The sequence below is a fragment of the Etheostoma cragini genome, chromosome 5 (genome assembly GCF_013103735.1).
Source record: "Etheostoma cragini isolate CJK2018 chromosome 5, CSU_Ecrag_1.0, whole genome shotgun sequence".
Classification (NCBI taxonomy): Eukaryota; Metazoa; Chordata; class Actinopteri; order Perciformes; family Percidae; genus Etheostoma; species Etheostoma cragini.
In genome coordinates, this window is record NC_048411.1 from 19,974,689 (window position 1) to 19,986,851 (window position 12,163).

The following is a 12,163-nucleotide window of genomic DNA, read 5'->3' on the forward strand; positions in this document are numbered from 1 at the left end:
ATTAGGTTTATTCCTATTCATCGTAATATTTTTATTATACATTATTATTATTATTATCATTATTATTATTATTATTGTGAAATCAATATCTGTAGAATTATCTCGTGGAATTGCAACACGATTATATTATTAATATTATTATTATTGTTATGTAATATTATTATTACTTGCATACTGCCACTACTAATACTAAATGTAAAAAAAAAACATAATTTCGTCAAATTACACTCAGATAATGAATTGGATAATCCTCCAAAAAGCCTCAAAATTATCCTGAATTAGAATTAAATGAGAATATTTTACTCGTGATTTACATATTTATTATAAGTTATGCATTATTCATATATTTATTAATGCACAAGAGCTAGTATCTTAGCAAAAATGACAACTATCTCTGACCTTCATGATTTAATTTTTTACAATTAAGTTTTGTTTATTTATTTTACATGACATCAGTTGTCTTCATGCTTACACACAAAATAATCAAACAGCTTCCAAGCCATACAGACCGTCTCTCCTGGCTCAAGCCCTTCACAAACGCATGCAAGGTTGGCCTTACAACTCCCAACACACAGAGTCCCTCTCCTCTCTCCATGGTCCCAATCAAACGAATCGAGCCCCTTCTGCTGCTGATGATTGCTTCACCTGAACCTTCGGGAGCTGGTCACATCTTTCCTCATCTCAGTGGACCATCCACCAGTCCATTTCCTTAGGTTTTCACGTTGTGCCACATATAGGCTACTTCCCTGTTTCCCGGCAGATTGCGGTTGAGGAGCATAAAAGATGAGCTTCCTGTGTGGTGCAGAAGGAGAGGGGAGTCCTCGCTCGGACGCCTCCTTTGTGCGGATGCAAAGAAACCTATTTAGTCCCAGGTGGTGTTTTTTTTCACCCAGCTCACCCTGGCATCTGCCAAAAGCCCTCTAACCAGCACTGTCTGAGAAGCAAGAGTGGATCGCAGATCAATGACTGTCCTGTTAATTGTATAATAGAACTACTTATGGACCACTGCTAAAGGGGCACAATCGTTTAGAGTCCACCACGTCTGATTTTGTTTGAACCAAACAGGCCTAAATACCTTTAATTGCGCCCGCGTTGATGAAAAGTCGATGGGAGTAAAGCGGCCGTTCACTAACAGAGCTTAAATCCATCTGTACTAGTTTATTTATTTATTTCCTCGATTTGTCTCCACAAATCACCTGCCATGGGGGAATGGGGGCGATATTCGTTTTGTTTGTGATCCAAGGATGGGAGGGAAGTGGGACTCCGAGGTGCTGAAGGAAGTCCTGCGTTACAAGGCTTCTCATCTCCTAGGCTACATCTTTCTTTTTTCTTGTTAAATCCACACTGTGATATGTACAAAATACACTCAGTCTGCTATTCCTCTCAATATTGTATAAATACAGGCTACGAAGAGTAGCCTAATCGGCTTTTGTTTACTATTTTAATTTATAGGCTAGATGTTTTCGTTAATTTCTGAAAGTCTCCCTTTTCTTAAGGTAGGTTACTGGTTGTTAACTAATTGAAATAGTCCAGAATTGAGATTTTGATATGGGAATTTAATAACAATGGGGAAACATTTGCTGACTTAAATAGTAGCTCCTATCTCCTGGAGAAAACTAAAAGAAGCCTTTCCACGCGCTCACCTCCAGTATTTTACATGTAGGCTATAGCTAGGAGTCCTGTCATGGCACGTGTTATATGAGTTTAAACAAACACATTAAGATGTTTAACGTGGAATAATTTGAGCATGGAAAGCTAATAAATCAGAAGACGGAATGGCAGAGAATTGAATTGAATTGTAGTGTTTCGTGCGCGTTTGGGTCTGTGCGCGTGCGAGCTCGACTTGAGCTTAAAAAAAATAAAATAAAAAAAAGGTGGTGTGGGGGGGGGGAGTCACGTCGCTGACATTTCCAGGCTCCCGCTCTGATTGGCTCTTATTTGAGGAAGCTCACGGGTTCTTTCAACTAATAAGCGCCTCCCCATCGCTCTAAAGGACATTATAATGCAAGGGACCTCCTTTTTTTAACCACAAACCGAATTTTCGTTCATTTAGACGATATATACTTTTTAAATTGCCCCAAAGTTGTGGGATTTTCTGGAGCGCGTTTCACCCTGGAGCGGTACGCCATGCTCTCTCATGCCGACCTCCTGGATGCTCGGCTCGGTGAGTTATCATCACTAAACTCCGGCCCTAAACTCCAGTGTAAGATTCCAACTTCTTATTTAACCTTGTGAAGTGATAGATAGACTGTGTAGTTAATTGTGTTAACATCTAAGTGGTTTGTCGTTGGTTGAAGCAATTCTTTACAGTTATTTATCAGGAATGAGGAATGATGACAGCAGAAATTGCGGTTTAAAATTACAACCCAAGCTATATTTCTTTTTTGTGTTGTAGCTTATACTTTAGATTAATACACGTCTGTTGCCATAAAGAAGCACAGCTTTTGCATGTAATTCTCATTTAAAGATGCTGCGCTGTGAAATTGTCCATTACTCAAATCATCTCGCCTCCTCATCCTCTCAGGGATGAAGGACGCTGCAGAGTTACTCGGACACCGAGAGGCTCTCAAGTGTCGACTGGGTGGTGGGGTTCAAGACCAGGGGCATCCAGGAGACATGGCCCCAGGTTCTGACTCTGTAGAGGGAACCACTCTCCTGCCCGGAGAAGACATCTCCACCGTGGGATCCAACTCTGCCGGCATGCCGGTGAACGGGAAGGAGCAGGAGAAGCAGCAGCAGCAGCAGCAGCCGCAGCAGAGCTCCAGTCAGTCCGCCAGCCAACAGAAACAGAAGCGGCACAGGACGCGCTTTACCCCGGCGCAGCTCAATGAGCTGGAGCGCAGTTTCGCCAAAACCCACTACCCTGACATCTTCATGAGGGAGGAACTGGCGCTGAGAATCGGCCTCACCGAGTCTAGAGTCCAGGTAAACACTTTTATTGTGGATTTTACACGATAAAAACACTGGCTTGACATGAAAGGGTGGGGCTTTGGTTTGTCAGCACGATATAAATGTTTAAAATCATCTTTTAATTCCACCTGGACGGCAGTGAGCAAAATAGGCTAGATTCATATCAGGAGAGGATTCAGGGCCAATGTGCGTTTGTAAAATATAGTTTGGTCACTTCGAATCATTTTTTTTTAAATTTTGCCATAATGTATTTAAAATTCTTTGTCACTTGTCATCTTGTGCCCAGACCTTTTGTGGCCATTAGGTGTTAAGTTTTGGGTGCAACTGGTTAAAATATCAAAGCAAAAGGGTGGATTGACGCCACTGGTGAAGTCTAAGTTACATTAAATCACAACTCAAAGTGTAGCCTACTATTGTGCAGATTGTCATTTAAAAGAATTGAATACAAAATATTTTCTTCTTTTGGGCAATATGCATCACTATATCCTGCCTTAGTATACTCAGGTGAAAAAGCCCTGATCTTATCGTTGTGTTCTCTTGACAGTTGTTTGAGAAAATATGCCAACTCAATCACATTTTAATTAAATTATATGATTTAAACATCCCATAATGTGTTCAAGTTTAGCTTTATATAAGGCAATATGTAACTTTAAGAAGTCTGCCCCATTTAATGTAAAAGTCGCGCTGTCCAAGGTGCTAAAAACAGTTGTCATTTGCGGATAACGAGCAGTGTTCATGAAGTCAAATATATTCTGGTTGCTAGAATATTTTATAACGCAACCTGTAGTGACAGTCCCCGGATAAATGGAAATTGTTCTGTGTCTAATCTAATTTATTTATTTTGTTTCTGTAGACCTGCAACGATTGCATGGAATTGCATGTGTAGTCATATATGGATTTTATTATTTTTACTAAAATGTATAATATACTTTTTACCATAACAAATATGGCGTCTTACCCTAGCCAAAATAATGTCCAAGATATATAGAACAAAGTTTCCTTCACAAAATATGTAGCTCCCCCTTTTTAGAAATTGAGGGTAGGAGTATGTGGCACATATTTGTTTCACTCACAGTGATTCCAATTATAATTTAATTTAATCGTTTGTATTTTGGGAAATTGAACCTATAAAACCAACCAAACATGTTATACTGGTCATACAGTGCAGGGACACACCGAGCTCTGATAAACCAAACACATTGTCAACCAATGTCAGTCCTATTTATAACACGTGAACGGGTTATTAACCAGTAATGTGAGATTCATGCAAATTATCCCACTGAAAGCAATAAAACCAGTGTAATCATTAGTCACTTTAACAATCAATTTGTCGGTCGGCTCAGGTCGGCTTCGCTCGCTGTTGGTAAACATTAGTGCAGGTCGTGCAGGTGCGGCCTTCAGTGGGCGTGTTGGCCGCGTGCGTGCCTCCACAGCCGCTCCTTTAAAATGCTCTATCAGCGACGTCTTAATAGGACCCAAGAATATATTGCACTTTTTTAATGGAATGAGAAATTGCATTTTCTTTCCCCCGAGTGTAATGGGTTTGGGCGACGTTTCACGGATGGCTGAGCGGAATGAGAGCAAGATTTCACTTTTAATACAGAGGCATCGACTCACGGCCTCGCGCGCGTATTAATCACGCCCGAAGATGATGAAATCTTTAAAAAGCCCAACGGAGACGCGCGTGCGTGGGTCGATGTGTCTGTGTTTTTTTGCGCGTGCGTTTGGGTGGGTTTTATGTTTACGTGGATTGTGTACAGTAATGCGGGCCATTTGTATTTAAGTCCCCGCAACATTTAAGGCAATTTTCAGTTAATCTGCTTGTAAATAAGATGTTATAAAGATAAATTGTTCAGCTCACTGCTGCGGAACACCAGTAATAAAAAACCCTGTGACGGTTGAGTTTTACACAGGCCTTCTGTATATTGTATTTTATTTAGGCTGCAATGAAATTCCTAACCCATTTTGACTATTTCATCTCCACTTTGGTCTTAAAAACACATATTAGGTTGAATGGTTGGAATTTACAATAACCTCCTTGAACAGTATTGTGTACATAAGCTGTAGCCTACTAATGCAATTTAGAATGATTCATAAATTACACCTATTATACAGTACTCCCTCAAAGTCCTACCCTTTAGGATATAGTGACAATGAATGTAAGAGGTCCTTAGGGCAATAACAGATGGTCTACATTTACGTATTGTTAATTTCGTTTGGCCTAGCTCCACACAGACAGTGGCCTATGGGGTCAGGTTCAGACCAGGCCCCACAGAGAATTTGCGTTGCTCAAGGACACTGCAGGTTAGATTTCACCAGCCACCATGCTTGCTATGTATCTGGAATACAATTACACACCCTATTTTAACTTTTTTATTGTTTGATTTCTTTATAGACAACGCACATTAATCAACATTAGCACACAATACAACATGCAAATGTTCCATATTTAGCCATGCAGGTTGATAGCTTAAAACATTGAGCTACAACGATACAACACATATTCAACCAATAACCAATAATACAACCAATATTCCAGATCCTGACAGCTGGCAGGTTGATGGCAAGAGAAAAACATAACACAAGTAGCACATGCAGTAGACACAGGTCATAGTGCATAGACGCACATTACGACATCAACAACACATAAGCACCAAGTGCATACACACACACACAGAGACACTAAGCGACAAAGACAAACGCATTATTCTTTATTATTATAAACACATTATATTTATATATAACTAGTTTTGTTGTATTATTCTAAAGTTAGTCCGAGTGTGGTGAGCTATCGTGCGTAAATAGTATTTTTCTCCCATGGTTACACAAACACGTATACTGCATCCACCTTACAGCCCTCATTACAGTGTAATAAAGTGTATAAGCAGACACTACTCCAGGCACAGGCTTCTCAGTCTGTACTTCTGATTGCTCACGTTCCGGTCTCTCTGCTTGCAGGTTTGGTTTCAGAACAGACGTGCTAAGTGGAAGAAAAGGAAGAAGACCACCAATGTTTTCCGCTCCCCGGGGACGCTGCTCCCAACACCGGGCCTGCCACAGTTCTCTGCCGCGGCCGCCATGGAGAACAGCCTGTGCTCCTTCCACGCCAACGACTCTCGCTGGGCCACAGGGATGCCGGGGGTCTCCCAGCTGCAGCTCCCGTCGGCCCTGGGTCGTCAGCCGGGCATGCCACAGTCCCTGTCACAGTGCAGTCTGGGCCCCGGCCCGCCACCAAACTCCATGGGTCTCTCCAACGGCCTTTCCTCCAACGGCTCCGGTCTGCAGTCCCACCTCTACCAGTCGCATTTTCCCGGAATGTCGGCCTCTCTATCCGGCCCCACGAACGTATCGGGCTCCCCGCAGCTGTGTAGTTCCCCGGACAGTGACATGTGGAGAGGGACAAGCATCGCGTCACTGCGGCGCAAAGCGCTGGAGCACACAGTGTCCATGAGTTTCACTTAGTGACTTTTCAAAAAACACCCCCACCGCACTACTCTGCTCCCAACTCCCACTCCCAGCCCCACCCTTCGGCTCTTTTTCTGTTTTTATTCCAGCTATTAGATCAAAACGAGAGAACGAGCGAGCTAATCAGGCCTGAAATGTGAGGAAATGGAGACTGTATGTGACTTCATCTAGACATAGCCTAATGACAAAAAGAAAAGGACAACACTGATGGACAAACAGAAGAAAAAATATCTTGGGTTTGGGGTTATTTATCTTGTTACGATTTTATCAACTATTGATGATACATACTATTGTAATGATCTCTAGACTATAGGCCCTAATTATTAAGAGCCAAACAATCGTCGTATTTACGTTTTCATTGAGTGTGTCTTCACGCACACATGTTATTGTGTTCAGGTGAAGTTGTTATGTCAAACGGTTATTTATGAGATTGGGTACACATTTTTGGTAACAACCTACCACCAACACGCACCATACTGTAGGTGGGCCTATTGAACTGGCTTTCGGGCATGCACTGTGCATGTGGATTTAAACGCTTGGATAATTTAAGGAGAAAATGGGGCCCACTCAGATTGAAGAGTCGACATCAGTCTCGTCTGTATGAGATGAGAGCATTCATCTAAAGAGGAAAAAAAACCAATAATCTTTCAGTAGGCCTATGCTGTTTTAGAATGTTTTGTGTAGATAAAACATTCTTGCTATGTACCCGCTGGTCTTTTTTGTGACATGTTTTAACTTATTGTATGTGCTATTACTTGACACAATTCTTAAATGTTTGATCTTACATCGAAATGCACCACATTGACGGGTTTGTACCAATTTAAAATGAACAAATAAATAAAAGTAATTTTCAAGAATGTCCAAAAAAAGAATGATTCATGTCTCCATTAAGTTGAACGAGATATCATAATGCCCATTTTGTACAAATTCCTATAGGCACTTATATATAAATGGTCGTTGTATGACCCTCAGTACAGACCTACCCTTTTGTTGATAGTACTTGTAGTTTATTTGGATTCTATTTAGCAAAAATTACAATGGGATTTGAACTACACTTTTAGCCCTTTTATAGTATGTGTTAGGCTACTGTAGGCTTGACAGTTAAGATATTGTAAGATGTAATTTTGTTGCACAAACTAATATTGTAAGTGGTCGTTGCTCAGGGACCAGTTTTTGAGGTGACAGGGTTAAAGGATTTATGAAGGATGAGTGGTCCCAGTGTGGAAGACAGGAGCGGTAAAGATGTCAGTGCTGTGATGTGACGGTCATTGCTTTTAACCGTGACGGTCATCCCACTGAGCAGACTGGATGGACTGTAACTAAACAGAAGGAATCACAGGCATGTGTGTATGTGTGTGTGTCTGTGTATGTCTAAACAGTCTAGCCTATATAGTTTCTTGCTTTTATTTTAAAGCTAAAGTTGGCTGCTATGATCCATCCTTGCAAAGTAATTACACAATCGAATAGTTGCAGCAAAACTAAACTTGTTATAATATCCAAGGCTGCCCAGTTCTAATGGAAATGTTAACAGAAATACTATGACAACTTATGCCTATCAATAACTCTATTTATAGACTATATCTGCCTGTATCTGGATCACACTTTATTCTGCTATCTGCTGGTTGCTCTTGTACATTAGGAGCCCCAGGGAAGCAACAGTACCACATGCTGTTAGGTAGTTGCTAAATACTGTAGCTATTTGTACACACAGTAAATAGGGTCAATAGCTAAACTGGTTTTAAAAGAATCACTGCTTTCACATTTACACAACTCTTAAGTGCAGATATGCCTGCAGAAAACATTGAGAGACTGTTACGTGACACACACAGACTGACTTCATATTGTGTAACATTTTAGAAAATACATTTACAGTTATAAACTGAAAATCTATAATAAAGAGTTTTACCTAGGGCTTTACATTTTGCACCCCTGTTTATCTTTCAACACATTGAAAATATTGTGTTCATGTGCTTACTTCAGACTTTATTTGCAGCATAAAAAGCTGGAGGGAGCTGTCTCACACCTGTCAATCAGTACCCTAAAAAAATGATGAGCACAAACCCAACAAGACAAATAATACTATGTAAACACATAATGAACATGTTGATCTGGGCGTTTCCAAGGCTAATTATAGGGAACAAGTGAAACAAAATGCAGAAAAAGGTTTAGTAGTTTCACACAATTGTACCCTTCTGCAGCACAGTAGGCGCACAATTGCTGTGTTGGAAACAAAATTACAACATCCATACCATTGGATATGGTAAGAATATCAGTTTTTATCTTAAAGCAATGGACAAACACATCATCTGAAACATTTATAAATGTAAACTGACAAACTCTTATCTTCGTTGGTAAACAGACATGTTTTAATTATTTTTGATTAAACTACTTCTATAGTGTTTACTAAATTACATAATTGCCATAACAAAAATACAGGTAATCTTTATTAAGCAGCTTTTTACACCTTTTGATCACTTGACATGTATTTAAAGTTCCTCATTACTTGCCCGTCAGTTGTATGATAAGAGAAACTCTCGCCTTGTTTGCGTGACTTATTTCAAATGCTCCTGATGTGAGATGCAGCCTAATGTCTATAAACTCAGACGCAGCCCAGAAAGAAGTAAATAAAAAAAATTCCATTATGGAAGTGAGCGGACCTCAATGTTTGTGTCAAAGATTATAAGTGTCAACTTCTGCCTGAAATCACAGCAGCTCAAATTAATCAGCGTGTTAACCTCATCTCATTGTCAGCTCTGAGGCCAATTTATGGTCTATGGTTTATGGGATGGTAATTGATGTGATATGGCATTACCATAAGCAGTCTCACTGCCTGTAAACTTATAATTGGAGTTTCTGTAACAATGCAAGGGGGTTAAACAAAGGATTAATCATAATTAACAAAAGTATATTACTTTTCCCATATTAAACAGTTGGTTCCCACCTTTTCTATTAACATAAATTTGTTTGCAGTAATTTGCTGAATTATTGAAAATACCAACCCAAGTCAAGACCCTGAAAAAATAATGTATTTGTGTGTGTGTGTGTGTGTGTGTGTGTTTGTGTGTGTGTGTGTGTGTGTCAAGCAATACGTTTTTGTTATACGCAATTAGCTTAAATTAAATAGCCTGACGTTTTCCAACTCACAATAAAAAACAAGTTGTACATTATTTTTCAAGCTATTTTCAAGTATGACGTGCAGCAGCACAACACAGATCACACTGGTATTACATTTACATACTGAAACCATAATCCACATTGAAAGACAAAACCAAAAAAGGAAAACCTAAATTACAAAATAATCCTTTTCTAGGTTGAATTTATAGTCAAATCACAGTGAATATAGAGAGAAAGAAAACTCAGGTTATCAGTTGAATTGATAATAATAACTGACATTGAATTTCAAAATAAATGGACACCTTTTGTTTCTTAATGGTCACTGATTCCAAGTCACTGCTCATTCGTCTCATGCTGTACACTTCATTTCATTTTTTCAGAATAGTGGCTGGCTTACCTACCCTGCAGAGGCATGTAATTACACAACATTGTTTGACAACAATTGATCAAACACTATGACCACAGCCAAACTGATTGTTGCTCCACCCATCCAGGTTGGAGCTGCAGCGGTGTGTTCTGGTAGACCTAGCTCTATGTGTGGCTCAGCCCACCATATCCAGCCCCGTGCTGACTACTGTGTCCTGGGCTGCAGTAACAGATGTGAAATCACATTACCCAAACGCTGCAATTAGTCTCACTCGCTCGCGGGTTAATGAGTTTGTGGAAATGTGCGACCCATTCCTCATTAGGTAATTTCTCACGCACTGATGAGAGAGGGAGAGAGATGTGGGCAAAGCAACTCAGTGTAAATGGCACATAGCCTGCTGCACCACATACTGTAAAGCAGAATGCAGCTGATGGGGTCCTTGCAGCTGGATGGTTTCGGGGGGTTCAATGATAGAGGCTTTAAGCGGATTCTATCGTCTGCTGGGGTTACAACAGTTTGTCTCATTATGGACTAGCTATGCTTATTTCCTTGCACTGTCTCTGCTGGTGAATAGACAGCCCAGGGCAATGCTCTGTCAGGACACAATGGACAACAACAAAAGAACTAATTAGCAATCAATTACCGACATGTTTCTGTCCTGCACCTTTTATCTGGTTAGACTGTAGAGCAGGTTACCACTCAACATGTCCCATTCACACACACACACACACACACACACACACACACACACACACACACACACGCACGCACACAGACACACAGACGTGCGCGCGCGCCACCTGCTGCCTATGTTCTTGGGCAGCAAATGTGTGTAGTTTTGGGTGAATTTGGATTATTGCAAGGATGTATGTGGTAGCCCAGTGATACGTGATTTTATGCAAGACAATGGCTCTCCTTTGCAAGATAAAAGGGAAAAATCTTCAAATTAATCCAATTAAGGCTTTTAGAGGAAGTTGCTTTTTACTGTATCTGTGCCTAAGAGTGTAAAAGATAGTTGTTCATCAGCCTCATCTGTGACACTGTGTCCTTTAGACATTTTTACATGAAAATATATATTTCTTATATTTTTAAACAAAGACAAATTCATGAAAAACAACATAAAGTATATTTCATGTGAACCTAATTTGAGCATGTAGCTTTCTCATTTTAGCATCTCCCTCTCCACTGCTATGTTACTCACGCACACGCACACGCACATGCACACACTCACGCCCACGCATACGCACGCACAGTGTCATCTGGGGGGAAAGTGTACTGTGAGGAGGCTGCGAGTGCCTCTCATGATAACAACTCTGCATCTCAACAACCTGCATCCATCATCATCAACACTAACATCTGCTCTGAGCCTCAGCCTTAAATCTCTTTCTACCCCCTCACCTACCCTACCCCTTATCTCTCTCTACTCTCCACCCCCTATCCCTGTTTCTTACTCTCTCCTTTTCTTCTTCCCTTTCTTTTCTGTCCATCTTTTTTCCACAAGAAGCCCTGTAGCTAGTCCCTTTTTTTTAACCACTCTGCTCAATCTGCTTTGACTCTAATCCCTTCATCTGCAAAACAAGTGTGGCTTGGTTTTTGTTTCAACCATCCTTAAAATCAATATTTAATGATGATGTTATCATTGCTTTTATGTGTAATTTAGCCAGTGTGTCAGTATGAATGAGACACTGTCAGCTTTATGGCATTGAGCATTCATTTTCTGTTAATGGGTGCTCCTGGTGGTATACAAACCAAAACCCAGTGGACGTCTGATGGATTTGTCTGTTAAATTTCTGTTCACGCAGGCATTCACAACCATACGTATATGCAGACAGTACATGTCTGTCCACAAACAAAAAAACACACACACACACACACACACACACACACACACACATCTAGTTGATTATATAACAATGTGAAATGTAAAGTAAAAAAGTAAAAGCCATGAATGCTACACTTTGATGTGACATTTCTTGCTTTATTTTACCAGAATAAAATAATGAAAGAGGCCCTCACTTGTGACTGCATTGTCTCCCATTGGTTTGATCTCATAATGCAATCAATCAAAGCAACAGTTTGTTTGCAAACAGACAATTTTGACATTTTCCAAAGCCATGACAATTACTTCTCCTCTTCAGCTCTGTGAGCCAACATTGTTGAGAGGCAATAATCATGATAGTTTTCTCAGTCATTTTTCTCCCAATAACAAGCCATTTTTAATCCAATTAGGAGTGCTAACGTGAGAGGCATAATAACACGGCTCCTGGGACAGATGAGAGAATATGCAGGACATTTATCCCGACAGTC

The 12,163-nt window shown here is 40.3% G+C and overlaps 1 protein-coding gene across 2 annotated transcripts; it reads left to right on the forward strand.

Moving 5' to 3' along the window:
• Window positions 1–1,949: 1,949 nt before the first annotated feature.
• Window positions 1,950–6,387, forward strand: LOC117945335 (homeobox protein orthopedia B-like). 2 transcript variants are annotated; one of them, XM_034872778.1, is made up of 3 exons: window positions 1,950–2,164; window positions 2,525–2,925; window positions 5,869–6,387. In XM_034872778.1, exons 1-3 carry the CDS (start codon window positions 2,128–2,130, stop codon window positions 6,370–6,372), a joined length of 942 nt encoding a protein of 313 aa, XP_034728669.1. In that variant the 5' UTR covers window positions 1,950–2,127; the 3' UTR covers window positions 6,373–6,387. The 2 variants fall into 2 exon arrangements, with proteins under 2 accessions (XP_034728669.1, XP_034728668.1); XM_034872777.1 differs by having other exon boundaries at window positions 1,953–2,203.
• Window positions 6,388–12,163: the final 5,776 nt, after the last annotated feature.